The 18,196-nt window shown below is 35.0% G+C and overlaps 2 protein-coding genes across 5 annotated transcripts; one reads left to right on the forward strand and one right to left on the reverse strand.

Annotated features, from left to right (window-relative positions):
- The first annotated feature begins 635 nt into the window (after positions 1–635).
- Positions 636–4,326, forward strand: LOC100818894 (epoxide hydrolase A). The gene is made up of 4 exons (XM_003520234.5): positions 636–1,158; positions 1,662–1,844; positions 2,494–2,735; positions 3,937–4,326. Exons 1-4 carry the CDS (start codon positions 859–861, stop codon positions 4,193–4,195), a joined length of 984 nt encoding a protein of 327 aa, XP_003520282.1. The 5' UTR covers positions 636–858; the 3' UTR covers positions 4,196–4,326.
- A 636-nt stretch (positions 4,327–4,962) lies between these two features.
- LOC100790192 (folate transporter 1, chloroplastic) lies at positions 4,963–15,384 on the reverse strand. Of its 4 annotated transcripts, none has more exons than XM_006574631.4 (11): positions 14,985–15,384; positions 14,824–14,900; positions 13,601–13,677; positions 12,983–13,076; positions 12,032–12,125; positions 6,899–6,972; positions 6,385–6,498; positions 5,766–5,837; positions 5,622–5,642; positions 5,454–5,521; positions 4,963–5,188 (listed from the first exon to the last, which is right to left on the reverse strand). In XM_006574631.4, the coding sequence occupies exons 1-11, from the start codon at positions 15,106–15,108 to the stop codon at positions 5,122–5,124; spliced, it is 882 nt and encodes a 293-aa protein (XP_006574694.1). In that variant the 5' UTR covers positions 15,109–15,384; the 3' UTR covers positions 4,963–5,121. The 4 variants fall into 4 exon arrangements, with proteins under 4 accessions (XP_006574694.1, XP_040867062.1, XP_003519884.1 ...); XM_041011128.1 differs by having other exon boundaries at positions 6,385–6,495; positions 14,985–15,383; XM_003519836.5 differs by having other exon boundaries at positions 4,963–5,171; positions 6,385–6,495; positions 14,985–15,382.
- Positions 15,385–18,196: the final 2,812 nt, after the last annotated feature.

Here is an 18,196-nt window from a genome sequence, read left to right on the forward strand (position 1 = left end):
CACCCCAAAGAGTCATAATCCAAATCACAAAAGTTTATATTGCATTGATTTAGATTTGATATTATTTTCCAAACAATCCAAATGCAATCATAATATTTTCATGAATAAATTAGACATCTCAAAATCAATTTAAATAAAAAAAATCAATTTAAATCAAATTTCGAACAACCAAGCCTAACATTATAAATGTTGTTAAAAATATATTAGTTAGTTGTATAACCGTAATAATTCACAATAAATGATACACAACAAACTTTTCTAGCTATGAGAGTAACCTGTTAAATTTCTCTTTATGTATTAGTCTACAAATACAATTTATGTTTGGACACTTTTTTTTATACTTACTTATAAGTAAAGAAAATAAAAATGAAAAATGAAATGAATTTGTTTACAAGTTTAAATTAACATTATTTTTTAACTTGTATAAAATTTCTCTAATTTAACTTCTCTAAAAGTTAAGGTGTACAAGGTGATTTTAATTTTTCTCTCAAAAAAAGTTGATTTTAATTTATAGAAAAAATTACAATTAATTTTACTTTTTTTTATTTCTTCTATTTTAAATATTTATAAGGAACTTTATTATTTTATCCATGTAGTCTAACTTACTTAATGAGAAAAGGTTTTTAATCATTGTTGCATTTGATTTATTTGGCTGTATGTTCGGTAGATTGCTTATCTATCTAGAACAAACAAAAATGTTTCGGGTTATCAAGTCAAAGTTGTGCTCTGACCCTACCTTTGACAATTAATAATCTCTTGCAACCTGTTCCATCTTCGCTGTCCTTAATTCTTAAGAAACATAACATCATCAGCTTCCCCCTCCAACTTTGGTTAATTTGATCCATAAAGAATTAGACCATGGAACACTTAGACATGGTGAGTGAAGTGAAGCACCAAAGAATCAAAACCAACGGGATATGGATACACGTGGCAGAGAAAGGGACAGGTCCACTAGTTCTGCTGCTTCATGGCTTCCCAGAAACATGGTATGCCTGGCGGCACCAGATCAATTTCTTGGCCCAGCATGGCTATCATGTGGTTGCACCTGATCTTAGAGGATATGGTGACTCTGATTCTCCTATTGATCCCACTTCCTACACTATGCACCACCTTGTAGGTGACATCATAGGTTTGCTTGATCATTTTGGTCAACAACAGGTAACACAATTGTTCTCTTGTCCCTCTGGGTTTCTAGTTCATTTTCTGTGGCCAAGTCTCGGAAGTTGATTGAGTAACAATAAACTTACAACAATTTTTATAACGCTTCTTATAATTCATTTTGTTTGACATTTTTTACTTTTCTTCATGTCTATCTCATAACGGGATAAAATATGTTTTCAATTCTTCTATAGTGTAACTTGATTTTAATCTCTGAATTTTAACTTTAATCAATTTAGTCTTTGAAATTTATAAAAACAATGGTTTTAGTCCTTCTCACAGTGAAAATTGTATGAAAAGAGGAACAAAAATCATTTCTTTTGAAAAGTTCAAAGAATCAAATTGATCAAAGTTCTAATAATTAAGTTCTTTTTTACCAAAAGTATAAGGACTAAAAACATAATTTACTCTATTTTGTTGTATAATTATTTTTGTTTGAGTATGATTGTTGTTTCTTTTTTAATGTTTTTTTTTCTATTTTCTAACCAAATTGAATAATATAGGTATTTGTTGTTGGATCTGATTGGGGAGCAAACATTGGATGGCATCTGAGTCTATTTAGGCCTGACAGAGTCAAAGGATTTGTTGCCCTAAGTGTTCCTTACTACCCTAGGTCTCCAACTGCTAAAACGGTTGAAACTATCAGGAAATTAATTGGAGATGAGAGTCATGTCTGCCAGTTCCAGGTTCCTTGTTCTTTCTGCTTGTTTAAATGGGTTGACATTTATATGTTTTTCAAAAGGTTTTTATGGTAAAACTTAGATCCAATTCTTTGTGTTTTTAGTATTGTTCTTTCATCAAAATTAGAGTTTTACTTTGATAATCTATGTTATGGCGACCTATTGACGTGAAACTCTAATTCTAATTAGAAATTAACACCAAAAGCACCTAATCAAATACATTTAAGTTTGTCCTTTCCTAAATTGGTTTTACTAATATATATGATGACATTGTGTGGTTTGTGTTTATGGGGTTGGGTGTGCTTTCACAGCTAATCTTTAATTAGAATTGAAGTATCATTTTAATAATATGTTATATTGACTTATCGAGTTGAAACTTTAATTCTAATTAGAGATTAAATAGTGATTTCTGAACACCTTATTAATATTCATTATTTTTTTTCTCATATCATATAATTTATGATACCTATAAATTTTTTTATTTTATCTTTGCCTTATTAGGTGTCAAGTAGGTTGATGGGTGTTCAAAAATCAATTTTGTAGAGATTAACACTAAAAGCACCTAAACAACTAAATCTAAGATTTGTCCTTACCTAATTTGGTTTTACTAATATAAGTGATGATGTGGTTTGTGTTTGTGGGGTTGGGTGTGCAGGAACCAGGAAGAGCAGAGAGAGCTTTTGCTAGATATGATTATTTGACAGTGATGAAGAAGTTTTTGCTGATAACACGGACAGATATTCTAGCATCTCCACCGGGCATGGAACTTGTTGATTTCTTGCCAACGCCTTCGGTTGTGCCATCATGGATAACCGAGGAAGAACTCATGGTCTTTGCAGATAAATTCCAAGAGTCTGGTTTCACTGGTCCACTCAATTATTACCGTGCAATGGACTTGTAAGTATTTTCATTAGTACTTTTCTTGTTTAATTTTATTTTCAAGACAATTCAATTTCTTGCAAAGTACATGCACAATTCAACTTTGAATTCTCTACTATAGTCAAACTTAAAAAAACTAACTCAATTTTTAGTGGCCCACATGTTGTATACATTCAAAGGTTACAGGTAGGGGTGGAAATGAGTCAAGCCAAGTCAAACTTTACTAGACTTGAGTTTGGCTTGAGTTGAATATGCAAGGCTTGAGCTTGACTTATTACTTGTCATAAACTTTTTTTTAAGGCTCGACTCGGCTTACATAGAAGTCTGACTTGACTTATGAGCCTATTTAAAAGTCTGCTTAAACACATCTTTGACAAATTAATTGTTTTAAAACCTAGTGAAATACTAACTAAAAAAAGAAACTTATAAAATTTCGTATAAGTAATATACAAATCCAAAAATAATTGATAAACAAAATCATATCGAATTCAAGTTGTTAAAACACAAAGTTTATCAAAAGAAAATAAAAAAAAGAGAGCAGAATATTAAAAAACTATATGGATTAGAGATGATTTATACCAATATAGTCAAATAAAAATATTTAAATTGTCTGAAAATGTTTTTACAAAACATTTTTATTGAAGTATTAATCTGGTTACATTATCCTTTTAATTTGAGTCTTTTTCTTTTTGAAAATTTTTCACATCCAAGTGAACCCTCTAAACACTTTATGTCACTTCATCCTGTCATTCATAATGCCATAAAAATGACATAAATAATAGTTATTATTATTATTAATATTATTATTATTACTTAAACAAGTTGACTTGTCAAACTTAACAAACTTTTTTTATAATTTGACTTTGGTCTTTTTATCTAAAAAAGCTTTTTAAAAAGCTTGAGCTTTATAATAAACAAGATAAGCCGAGCCTTAAATAGGCGGAGTCAAAGACCCTTGACAAGCAGCGACTCAGCTCATTTTCATTCCTAGCTACATGGTTCTGTGTATAAGTCAATTGATAACAAATGTGAGGTTTGTAGAAGAACTTGAGTTCAATTTAACAAATGTTGGACTTCCGGATATTTTGATTAGCAAGACCCATAAAAAAAGACTATACACTTGCCTAGCGAATTGGACTTGGTAAAATCCAGCATGTTTATGTTTTCATTTTCTATGGAAGAATTCATGCTTCCTTACGTTGATGCTCAATGGTTACAGAAACTGGGAGCTTCTTGCACCATGGCAAGGATCAAAGATAACAGTTCCAACGAAGTTCATAGGAGGAGACAAAGACATCGGTTTTGAAACAGCGGGTACAAAGACTTTTGTGGAAAGTGATATTTTCAAGAGCCTTGTTCCCAACCTTGAAGTAGTTATACTAGACGCCCACCATTTTATACATCAAGAAAAAGCCCAACAAGTTTCACATGAAATCCTTTCCTTCATCAGTAAATTATCCCCCAATGCTTCCATGTAATGTTAGTTTTTTAGAGTGATTGATTATTGATTGTTAATGTAAACCCCTTTGTCTAGGTAGTGACACGGCAGCGTTACTTACTAGTGTGATTTTCACAAATTTTATAAGGTAGTGATTCTTCATTTGCTTTATCATCTTAATTTCTGCAACACTAAATAGTACAGAAAAATAGGAGGTCAGCAGCCAAGTATTGTGGATGTGAATAACGAAGCTTATTTTGTGTCAGCTTCGAATTTATAAGTTTTATTGATATAATTAAACGTCATGTTTAAGAAAGAAAAGAAGGTTAATCGTCAGTAATTTAAATATATAAAAATTTCTGTAACTATTTAATATAAATGATGATGTTTCAATTGTTAATTATTTAAATAACTTATTGTGGATCATATTCTGTATCAGAAAAGCAAACGAACCATCTATTTGGTTAACTCTGATTAATACGGAGTAAAGGCGAAACTACAATTCATGAACAATTAACATGTAAATAGAATTTGAATAGATTTATTAATTCTAATATATGTCTAAATTAGGCTTAATTATACTTTTAATTATGTGGCACCGGTGTTTTACTAGAAAATAGTGGTACGAAACTCGAGCAGATGCTCTTCACTAATTAGGTAACAGTTATGAGTCGGTTTTAGCTCGCAAACAGTGAAATGCATGCAAATTGTCAAGATTTACTTTGTTTTTGGGGTTGTCTAACTTCAATGAGCAATTGTGTATTGTGTAGAATCCCATCATTAAAAAGTGATAGGAAAAATGAGCAATTTTTCAATGCAACAAATATCAGATAAGAAAGGAGATTAAACAGCAATAAGGAGAAAGGAAAGAATCATGAAATACTCAGTCATTCCTTCTAGCCGGTTTAAGCAATTTTAGGACATTTTCATAAACAATAAATGTTATCGAAGAAGCGGGAGCATTCTTCAAGAGGTTTGCGGTAATTCCTTTGTAAAAACCTCGGACACTTTCAAATCTGCAACAGAACAAAATCTATAATGGCTTATATCTCAATTTGAAATGATCAAGAGCATATTAATTTGGATACACACAAGAGTAACTATATAGTCTTTATAATTCATTGACAGCATTAGCATTTCACCAAGAGTCAACCTATATTGTGTTGCCATTTGCCAAGGTATAAGCAATTGAATAATGCTAATCACCATTAATATTTATGATTTCTGTCCAGTTTCACCTTTGCTTATTTGCCAATATAAAGATGTAAACTAAATCTAGGATGGGTTTTAATATGTACCGTGCAGTTTCTTTCACAACATGCAAAGTGTCCATATATCTTGGAACCCCATCACCACTGGGTCTTTGCTGCACAGACAAGGAAACTTCAGTCCAGCTCAGAGAAAGATGCACAGTTAAAAGAAAAGAAATTTGTAATATCTCTATCTTTGTAATGACATCCTTGTACCTGCAATCGAGCCCGTATAACCTGAAAAAGGGGGGATAAAGTATGTCTCATGAGAAAGCAACTTCTTCAATGATTGATATATCATACTTAAGGACTGTAGAAGCTAGAATCCTCCTTCCAAAGAGAGGGGACAAACAGTTGTACCTGAAATGGATAGGTTAGAAGTACTGCAGCAAGTTTTGATGTTGCTCCAAGAACAGCATAATCAACAGAATTCTGGGGAAAAGAATACAATATGAAAACATTACAACAGTAGATTTTGGATATAAATATTGATTTGTTTCTTATAACACAAAATCAATTGAAATCATTTGTTAACATCAGATAGAGGGAAGCTAAGAGTACCAGACTAACATGGCTTAAAAAGCTATAAGCTTGTAATAAATAAAATGTAGGCTATGCCTAAAGCTACATTTCTCCCATTTAACAAGTCCCTGAATTCAATATAGCCATTTGAAAACAGGGAATAAAATCTAACTGAGGTAACTAATATCAACTTAAATATACCAAGACCAAGCCAGTATACAATCAAGTCAAAACCATAGGCATCCACTATCCACATGCATGCAACAACCAGAGTCATGATTCTTGAGATATGTCATTTGGCTCTACCAAACTAGAGCAATGATTTATCGGAGCAAGACTAGCAGAGCAATAGTACAAGTGACCAAAAAGGTCAACATCAAAAAATCATTTGAGAAATGTAAATAGTCCAATACATGTGAATTCCAGAGTTAAGTGGATCCAAGGTCCTCTAACTTACCAGCAATTTATCAGGGTTTTGATTATCTACTGTACTTCCCTTACTCTTAAAATCAACAATAACTTTGCGTAGCTCCTCATATGCTGTAAACTGAATAGCACCATGAGAGACCTGCTGAAAGACAAATTAAATTAAGCTCATTATAAAGCATAAAAAGACAATGATAAGTATGATTTTGTGACTTTAGCCAATACTTGATAATTGATATAGCCATCGGAGTTCAAAATTGTCCCTCACCCTAGAGAAAAGTAGCAACCTAATAATGGCTTTAGTAAATTTAGACTATAGCTTCATAAATAACTAAAAAGCTTCGGCAAAAAAGTATTCATAAGCTAAAAGTTTAATATAACCAACTTTCAGACATATACTCAGGAAATCTTGTTAATATCCTGATTTTGTGAAAGAAAGACCTCTATTTTTAAATAACCACAATACCACACATCATATTTAATCAATAATTAAAATATTAAGTGCCAAGATTGACGGGTCTAATAGCAAAAACCAGCAAACGTACCAGAAATAGACCAGGAACAATTCCTCTGTAAAGTGCACTAAATCCTTCTTCCCTCATTATGGTCCTAAATGCATCTGATATTTTAACAGAATAAAATTTCATGAGTAGTTAGCAAATCATATATTGATGAATATACCTACAACATATTATACCAACATATGTTAGTGATCATGTGACATCACATGGCAAACACATTCTGTTAGTCACTTAACAGTTATTAAAAGGAAGGATCAATTGCGAAATTTCTGATAGTCTTTGGGTTTAATTGGAAGATTAGAGTTCATAGTGGCTAGTTGCAAATTATACAATGCCCATTATAGATTGGAAAAGAATGACCTATAATTTTTTTTTTAGGGGTGAATAAGGTCTTTTATCTTTAAGCATAATTCTGTACATTATATTTAATTTGATTAAAACTTTAAGTGCTAAGATTGACACGTAAAATAACAAGAACCAGCAACATACCAGAAATAGACCTGGAACAATCCCTTTGTAAAGTGCACTAAATCCTTCCTCCCTCATTATGGTTATAAATGCATCTGATATTTAATTTTTACAGATAAAATTTTTTCATGATTGGTTAGCAATTCATATGATGAAGATAACCACAATAAACAAAATATAGTGACCATCATGTTTTAAGTAGTTGAGTGAAACATAACCACCTCCCCAAATCACAAAAGAAAAAAAAAGCCAACTTATGTACCTAACTCTTACCGAGAGAATGAGGGAAAGGTCGAGAGAGAAACAGAGTGGGTGAGAAAGATAAACAAAGCGTGGGTGAGTGAGGGATCCTGACGTAACTATGCTGGAAATGGGTACAGCCAACAAGCTACGGTGAAACGTACAAACTGGAGGGATGCACCTGATGTCTTCTCCTTTTACTTCACAAGATTTCCAAAGGAAATGTGTGAAAAAGATTTGAGGTATGAGTTCAAGAAATGGGGGGATGTAAGAGAGTTCTTCATTGCGAAAAATACAAATAGGAGTGGCAAGAGGTATGGCTTCGTGAGATTCAAGGGAGTGGGTGATGTAGGGAGGCTTGAAAGACAGTTGGATAATCTTATAATTGGGGGTCTGAAACTACATGTCAACATACCAAAGCATGGAAGGGAGAGGACGCTAAATGGTGAACCTAATTCAGAAGAGAAGTACAAGGTGGGGATAGACTCAAAGAAAATAATCGAGGGTGTGAAAGATCAATGTAGGAACGAAGGTGCACTAATAATCCCATAAAATGATAACATCAAGCTCGTACACGAGAGCGGTGGTGACAAATAATCAAAACATGGGGCGAAGGTGGACGCCAAGGCACACGAATCCAATGGGAACCATTTCTCACTCGTCGGTACAGCTGAATATATCTATGGAGGAAAGAACATGGCTCAATAATGCTTGGGTAGGAAGACTGAGGAACCTGGTGATGTTTGATAGAGTGGAAGATGAACTCATGTGGGACAGAGGAGAATATATCACGTCAAAGTATCTAGGGGATGACATGGTGTTGTTATTGGGACTCACTGATTCCAAAGCTGAACAACTGTGTAAGGAAGCAACTGACAATGAACTGTCCCTGTTCCATAAGGTGAAGAAGTGAAACCCAAGAATGAGGACTATGTACAGGCTGGTGTGGATGTTGTGCTGGGGAATCCCACAACACGTATGGGATATGGAGAGCATTAAGAAGATTGCATCGGCAGTAGGGGAAGTGGTGGAGGTGGATGACGATGTGGAAGAACTCCAACAGCTGGATAGGGCACGGGTGCTAATTAAAACCCATGGTACCCTATAATCCAACATGTTGTAGCAGTTTCGATCAATGGGGAGGAATACATGGTTCATATGGCTGAAGAAACATGCTATAACTCTAGCAGATGTAAATGTTGGACAGGGAGTTTGATAGGGTCGTCAGAAGAAATAAGCTCTAAAGAGAGTGAAATCGGGACTCCATTACTGGCCGATGATGTCTCACCAAAAAATGAGTGTTCGCTGATAATGACCAAAGTGATTGCAGACAAAGGAGAGCCGTTAGGGGAAGTTGGAGAGTTACGGTTGACTAATGGACAAGGTCTCTCATATGGACCCCAGGGTAATAACCCAAGGTTCCTAACACAATGACCAATCCAAAATGGGTACAAGGAAGTAGGATGTGAACAAAGCGAGGTAGATGGGATAGCCTATGTCGTCAAACACAGACTTGCCCAACAAAGAAGGTCTGAGGGTAAGTGCACGAAAGAGGCAACACGAGGAAGACACACACTCGAGTATGATGGAAAATGGGAAGGAGGTTGCATCGGAAGGGATAAAGAATCATAATCATAGTACAGGCCCATTGCTGTCAGAAAACTTTGAATTAAAGGGGAAAGGGTCATGTGAATACCCTGGGGGTGGTGAAGAAGGTGCTACCAATAATCATAGATGAGAGACAAACTGCCTTCATTGAGGGCAGACATATGTTACACATCGTTCTTATTGCTAATGAAGCGGTTGAGGAAGCAAAAAGGTGTAACAAGTCATGTCTGGTATTAAGTTGATTATGAAAAGGCATACAACTCAGTCTGTTGGGATTTCTTGTTGTACATGCTGAGGAGGATGGGTTTTTGGTCTAAATGGATCACTTGGATTGAGGGCTGTCTCAAATCCGCTTCCATCTCGATATTGGTTAATAGAAGCCCTACGGCTAAGTTCACCCCACAAAGAGGACTCAGACAAGGGGATCCGCTAGCTACACTTCTGTTTAATATCATTACAGAGGGTCTAAATGGCATAATGAGAGAAGTAATGGAGAAAAAGTTGTTTGAAGGTTTTTCAATTGGAAGAAATAATGTAGAAATCAGTATTCTACAATATGTAGATGATACAATTTTCTTCGGGGAAGCCTTGATGGAAAATGTGAAAGCAATTAAGGTGATATTGTGGAGCTTCGAGCTGGTATCGGGACTCAAAATTAACTTTGCAAAGAGTAGTTTTTGGGCAGTTGGGATGTCGGATCAGTGGATGAAGGATGCTGCAAGGTATCTAAACTGCAAACTGTTGGCTATACCTTTTCCCTACTTGGATATCCTGATTGGGGCAAACCTAAGGCGTTGTGAGGTTTGGGATGTCATTATAAAAAAATGTAAGAGGAAGCTGTCAAAATGGAAACAAAAAAATCTTTCCTTTGTGGGTAGGGTGACTCTCATAAAGTCAGTCCTAAACTCCATTCCCATTTACTTCTTTTCTTTTTTCAGGGTACCTAATAAAGTATTAGATAAGCTGGTGAGACTACAATGGCGATCTTTGTGGGGTGGAGGCTTGGAGCAGAAGAAGATTGCTTGGGTAAAGTGGGATTCAGTGTGCCTACCAAAGGAGAAAGGGGGGTTGGGAATCAGGGACCTGAGGAAATTTAATTATGCCCTTCTCGGAAAATGGTGATGGAATTTATTCCATCACCAAGGGGAACTGTGGGCTCGGGTGTTGGATTCAAAATATGGAGGATGGAGGAACTTGGATGAGGAAAGAAGGGTCAGAAGTGAATCTTTATGGTGGCAGGACATCAGATTCATTACTCATTCTACTGAGGAGGGTAATTGGTTTGAAAAAAAGGATAAAATGGAAGGTGGAGTGCAGAACAAGGGTGAGATTTTGGGAGGATGGTTGGAGAGAAGATGGTGTGCCACTCATGCTGAAGTACCCTAAGTTATACATTAATTCTTATCAGCAAGAACAGTTTATCCAGCAGATGGGGAGTTTATTAGATGTAAGCTGGGAGTGGAGATTTCAGTGGAGGCGACTACTTTTTGATGCAGAAAGACATATGGCTGCTAAGTTCTTGGAGGACATAGAAGGTATCACAATATATCTTGACCGATGGGACAAGTGAGTCTGGAAGGGAGATTCAAGTGGCGACTACACAGTGGGGAATGCGTACATGTTGCTTATGAGAGATACCACAGATGAAAATCAGGATGGAGATTAATCCGGGACAGATTGCCAACAAAGATGAACTTACGTAGGAGAAATATCGAAAGTATTGATTCTATGTGCCCATTCTGCAGAAACAAGGAAGAGGATGCAGAACACCTATTTTTCAGTTGCAGTAAAATTCTGCTGCTTTGGTGGGAATCGATGTCCTAGATAAACATCATGGGTGCATTTCCGCAAACTCCAAGACAACACTTCCTCCAACATGCTTTTGGGAGGTCTTCTGGTGTCAGGATACAGCGCTGGTATATTTGGTGGATCTCCTTAACTTGGAGTATTTGGCAGCATAGAAACAAGATTGTCTTTTTAGATGAAAGTTTCAATGTTAGTAAATTGATGGAGGGTGCTATTTTCTTGTGCTGGATGTGGCTAAAAAATCTGGAAAAAGGTTTTGACATACCTTTTCACCACTGGTCCAGTAATATTAGGGATGGCTTTTGTAATTCGGGAGGAATAAGTATATAGACACTGGGTAGTTTTGAGCTAAGCATTCTGTCAGATATAGGGTCTCCTAATTCTTGAGATATAGCTTGTATTAGGATACCATATTTCTGTTTATCTGGCTCAAGATCTGTACACTCATCAGTACCCCTTGTACTGAATTATTTATAATATAATATTATTTTGCTGATAAAAGAAAATGTACCTAACTCTTACATCTTGATCATTCCTTTCTCTAAACAACTGAAATCATTTATATATAAATTAAAGTTTTTTTAACCAGTCTGAAAATCAACATCATACAAGACAATGCAATGGAACAAATAGGATGAATGCACGTGCTTAATACTGGTTAGTAATGAATTACTGAATACAAATATAGTGGTGATATATAACTTGCCCCGAACCCGTAACCATTTTGGGTGAGAGAATAAATGCTCTGTCAAATACCATGACTCAAATTGAACCAATTGCTGAAATTGACCTATTTTCAACTTTTGGATACTAATTTCAAATTCAATTTAGGGCAAGGTAACTGAGATTAAGAATATTCTTATGTGTAAAAGACAATAGTTAAGCAATGCATTTATAGCTAACATCTAGATCCAAAGCACAAATAATATGAATGCTTTTTTTTTTTTTATCAGCAAACAAATAATATGAATGCTTAAAAGTAAAATCCCAAAGTAAACAGTTTAAAATAAAGTTAAATTAAGATGGAGAGCAGACCATAAACCCCAGAGTATGGTCGTGTCTGATGAAGAGGAGTTTGAAGCTGCAATCTTGTCTTTACCAGCCATACTGGATTTGTGAAGAAGGAAACCTGGCGAAAGGCAATGGAAACCATAATAACTGAAGGTTCAGTTTAGACCAGGTATGTGCCACAATATGTTTGGAAGACTTTGGAATCCTAAGCATCCAACTATGAAAGCAAAGCAAGATCTAAAAGATAAGCACATAGATAAGGAAATAGTAAACTTAAGTATATTAGTTCCATTCTCAAACAGTTCAAACAATAATTTTCATTGGCAAATTCATCAATACAGCTCACGTAAAGTACTTCGTTGTGCATTTGATTCCTCTAAAGTGAATCTAAATTGAGGGATTCACTTTAGAGAGAAAAGTAAGGTGTTATATCCATCAATGAGAAAGAAAATAAAGGGAATAGGTTTCAATTATTTTATATTTTATTATACATTTACATGTAATTTATCACAATCTAAATTGTTGATTTCAGATCAGTGGCCTTAACATCTCCCTTTTCCCTCTAAAGTGAATCACTCACTTTGGATGAGTCAAATCCCTTCATTTTATTGCCTTTCATCTCTCCTGCAGCCCAATAGTGCCAAATTTAAAAATGCAAAACCTCGGGCAGCAGAAACTCAACTCCAACATCCAACAAAACTCCAGCAGGGTTGTACAACATACTAAGAATCAATTATATCAATGGCAGATGGTGGAAGGCCTAAATTCCGCCATATAAACGCACCATTGTGGAACACACCATTGTGGACTATGGCGCTGCCATAGCAGGCATCCCTTCACATTTTCCCCATGGCGGTTGGCAAAAAATCTGCCATGCCATTCCACCATGGTGGCCATGGAACCACTATTTAACAACACTGCTAAGAATTATATATGTGGCTTTGTATTCATAATATTGGGATTTTATGCACTTACTATAGCTCCTGCTTCAGCTGCTGAGGCAAGATGCAGACCTGGGCTCAACTTCCCCTCCCTGTTCCTTGCATATCTCTGTTTGGCTCTGTCATAGCTGCAATTGGAAAAAAAAAAGTTTGGTATGATGAGTTTGGTCTTCTACAAAAGCAATCAGATGGACCAGTAACCACTCTAACAGTAATAATTAATCACTCAAGTCTGGAAGGAAAAAATAAATAAATGAATGGAGGGCGGAGAATCCTTTCATCCTTTGACATGTAAAGAACAGACATTTCGAAGTAGTTGTTTGGTGTTAAATGAAACTACTATGTCCTGTAGACTAGGAGATACTAACATATTGATTTGGTCCTGACTAAAAAAGAATTTTGATACGTATTTTTCACCTGTGTGCATGAGGGTGAGTGAGTAGGAGTGAGAGAAGATTTTCAAACTCATTAAACAAGTTAAAATTTAACGGGAGAGGATGCATATATGCACAGAAACCAGGATGCAAACATCAAAGAGTCAGCCATCCTACATAATATCACTCTCTCCTAGTGAGCATCAGATATAAAAATGATAGGTTAAAAGTAGACTTCAATTAAATTCTCATTCTCACTGATGGAATTTAGTACTTACAAGAAGAAATATAAACTCCATGAAATAGTTGACCCAAGAACCCCAGGAAGGAAGCCTGCATATAACCCTCTTAATCCCTGCAGGATAAAGCGTAGCATATAAGTAGGACATTCAAAGTATGACATACGCAAAGTAACTAAAGCAAAACTTTCTCTCCTATTGCAATTTGCAACAGATGTTAATTTGTCAACACCAAACCCATTAATAATACGTAGAAGGAGAGGACATTGAGCCTTCAATGATCCTAGCTGAAACCATGATAATATCCATGAAAATAAGACTCTGAACAAGGTGAAAATCAAAATCTAATGACAAGCAGCCTTGTCACCTATGAAACAGAAACCTCCAAAATGGTTGTTTTACAAGTGTTGGACACATATCACATTGGATATTTTTATATGTTGTATGACTTGTATCTATTATCTAAGCCCTTCCATGTCTCACAATTTCCGCATTTGTCAATATCCACATGTTGACACGGTGTTGTATCCTATATGTCTATGTTGGTCACCAAAATTCGGTGCGCATTGATATCACTATGAGCCATAAGATCTCAGGTCGTGGCATTAATCTTATAAAGTTTCTCTTCACTCTTCACGAATACCAGAAACCAAAGTGCTGACTTCATCACATCTGTAAGATTTATTTTTGCTCAACATCAACCATACTATCTAGGGCGCAAAGCTGTAAAGGTGTCATCTAATTTTATATATTCTAACATTTCTATGCCTAGAAAGTTCAGCAATCAAGATAGTTCCCTTTCTTAAGGGACAGACGAAAATCCTAACAAGTAGCATAAACAGCAGAAAATTGTGGAATGTCACTAATTAAAAGGCTTAACTAAGTTTTTGGTTCTTACAAAATATGATTTTTATTTTTTTATTTCAATCCTTTGAATTTTTTGTTTTAATCCTTTAAAGATTTAATTTTTTTTATTTTAGTCTATGATGTCAAGTAACATTAAGTCAATGAATGGACTATTAATGTTGGACCGCTGTTGCGTAATCATTTAACACCATTTCAGCTTGATAGCAGGTACAAAAACTAAAAAAAATAAATTAAAAATATAAAGAACTAAAATCAAAACAAAAATCTTTAAAGGACTAAAAAAAAATCTTTAGGACCAAAAACTTATTTTAAGCCTTAACTAAATAAGAAAGTTGATAATTAAATCCTTAATTGACAAAAACATTGGCATTGCTACATTAAGAAATCACACAAACCTCGGAACGAGCGATAGTGAAAACGGCGTGAGCGGTGTTCTTGTAACTGGGAAAATTAGAGACTCGACCATCGTTAACTGCAGAATCAAATAATGCTTCTAAGAATTCGAAGGCGTGAAAAATAAGAAATGTTGGTTTATATGAGAAGAGCGAGAGAAAACCTTGGAACCTAGTTCGGACAACATCGAGGGGATGCATGACGGCGACGGTGGCGAATCCAGCGGCGGCGCCGGCGGTGGCGTTCTCCCACTGCCATTGGTCGCGCTTGGGCGCTTCCGTTGACATACGGGAAGCTTCAGATTCAGAGTTGAATTGATATATGCGTCATTGGATTCAAATACGGAGATTTTGACTGCGACAGTGAAGTATGGTTTCGTTTTATTTGTTAGGAGCTTCTCTCAAGGGACTAGTCTAGTCTCTCATCACATGTGCAAAGTGTAAAACACTAGAAAACTTGTTTGGGAGAGATTTGTAGTAGGTTTGAACCTTGAAGGTTCCTCCCAAGTTTATGGGTTCATTTCCCCAATTAGGGAAAAATAAATTCATGTGCGAACTACGTGTAATTTATTAAGTTTTATATAAAGTATAAACTAATCCCTTGAGTAGAGTGGTTTATTAAAAAACAATGCGTTAGATATTACTAACATTTTACCCTGAGTGACGTGGCTGAATTATTCTAAATTCTTAGATCAAAGAAGATAGTACTAACATTTTTCTTAAATTTTCTAAAAAAAAACATTTTTCTTAAATATGCAATAGCATATATTTAGTGAACATTTTTTGTAAAGTTAATGTAGATGCATTAATATTCACAGATTGCGGTTCTTTTGGAGCAGGTATCTTGATCAGAGACCACAATGAATTCTTTGTAAAGGCAAAACCTGTTACACAAAGTGGAACGCCAGAGCCACGTGAAGCTGAAGCCTGGGCACTCATGAAAGCAGTTCAATGGATCACACAACTGGAGCTCAACAATGTTATCATTGAAACTGACTGCAAAATTGTGGGGATGCGATGAAAACCAGATTAAAAGGGGCCTCAGAATTTTACTTTATTCTTGCAAAATGTAAAAATTTAATTTCTCTTAACCAATACTCAAGGGTGAGTTTTATTGGCAGGTAAGTTAACCAAGGTGCTCACACACTAGCTAGGGCATCTAGGTTCCATGTTAGCTAACATGTTTTTGAGCATATTCCAAATTGTATCTTTGCTCTTATTACGAATGAAATGCAATAAGTCTATTTCTCCCCCCCCCCACCCCAAAAAAAAATGTGGCAAAGAGATTATCAACACCTTTTTTTTCTTATTAAATTCAGTCTGCAATTTATTTTCCTCGTGTCAAGTACTCAAGTTTGATGCCATGAGGATAGTGAAAGTGAAATTGTGCCTTTAGTTGGCTCTCTAAAGTTTCAACCGAGAAAACGTAATAATTTGTTTGAGGTTAATTTTTTTTATAAACAAATATTTATCGTTAGTATTTTGTTAATATTTGATCCCTCTCTTTTCTCTATCTCTTCTTTTTTTCTCTTTATCATCAAACCAATCTAATAATTTTTTTCTAACTTGTGATTTATTTGGTTAAATGCTCGAAGCATTTGAATGTTTGGTGATTAATATCCAATTTCTGATTGGCCTATTTGATTTTGTTTTGAATTGTTTCTCTGAACCGCATTGTTTCTAAAAATTAAAAAAATCCGAGCCCTCCATTTAAAAACTAAAAGATTCAATGGTGAAAAAAAACTTTGGCACAAGTTGTTTCACTTATGCACCCTAGTCATCGTCAAGTAAAAAATTGTACCTTTGCACTTCAATCAATGGGCTTGCACCCTTCAATTCAATGATCTACAAACCAAGCCAGTCAATAACGATGCACTACCGGTCTGAATTTGTTAATGGCAATTTTTATTGTGCATGCTATGTCATATAAGTTGACACAGTTGAACAAATTATTCCCAAAACACTTTGGTTACATGTTTTGATAATTTGATAGCACAAATGATCTGCAGGTTATTGTATTCTATATCAAATCAGACCTGAATCTTATAGCATTGGAGATTTTGATATACTTGTACTCAATAAATTATGTCAAATTCATCTACAAGCCTTTATTTTATTGACTTATCTATTTTAATGCCATACACAGGTCATATTATTTGGACAAAAGTATATTTTTGGTAATTTTAATGCCATACACAGGTCACCTTAATAATCTGCAAAATAAATGCTTGTATTAAATGCTAGCATTTTTTTATTATCAAAATACAACCTTTTTTTATCTGAATCAAAGACATATAAGAGGATTTATAACAACTCACGCATCATGTTTAACAAACTCAACAAAACCTCAGTAAAAAAAAAAAATTAAAAATCACTTTGTTCCATAGTCATTTTAAACCAAAATCATCTTTTCAAAATTAAGTTTACATACACTTGTCCAGACACAAACTAAAGGCCAAATGCAAACAATTATTTTCAGTAAACCAAGATCTGCACACAAAATTGACCACACAGATTCTCGACAGTTTCTTAGCAAGAAAATTAAAATTCAAACTAGAAATGTGACAGAAGGGACAAAATGATTATTAATATGGTAAATAAAGTTCATCATCCTTCTTATGTTGGGTGAACTGGAAATCCAATCCCAGCGCCACTCTAATTGGGACCCAGAATTTGCAACAAAGACTAAATTCCAATGTCTAGAAACAGTTCTTTTCAACCACCAATCAAGATAACTCTATGTATAAGAGACACTATGAAACTCATTCTTACTGCTTAGCTTCCCTCCTTGCAAAACTACTCTGTTTTCAGAGATTAATCTGCCTAAGCAATTATGAAAAAGGATGGGATTAAACCGAAATGAGGTGCAGTATGCAGATTTCCACATAGAAAAATTCTCATTATAAAAACTTCGTACCCCATTGCCCAGAGGCTCTTCGCTATGCGAAGGTATGGGGGAGGGATGTTGTACACGAGAAAATTCTCATTATATAAAGAGAAAATTTTCTTCTAGAGTCAAATCTTGTGATCCACAGCATGTGCATATTTGCACACGAGAAAACTGTTGGAAGGGATGTATCAAAACCTCATAAAAGGAGACAAACCAGAATAAGAAAATGAAGTCAATAACACAAACTGTACACATCCAAGAGAAGATAAAGTGAGGAGCAGTATTTGGGGCTTAACTTCAATTCTAGTTGTCCATGGCACATGATTGTGTGGTCATAGTAGTTCAGTGGACAACCAATTGGATCTAGAACTTTAGCAGCTAGTAACATGTGTATGTTAGTTCAAAAATGATTCCACCATCAAAAACCAATTTTACAACATTGGTTAAGAAATGATCAAGAAAATTCAAGGCAAAAAGAGCCTTATG

Source organism: Glycine max, chromosome 2 (assembly GCF_000004515.6).
Source record: "Glycine max cultivar Williams 82 chromosome 2, Glycine_max_v4.0, whole genome shotgun sequence".
In the NCBI taxonomy this organism is placed as follows: Eukaryota; Viridiplantae; Streptophyta; class Magnoliopsida; order Fabales; family Fabaceae; genus Glycine; species Glycine max.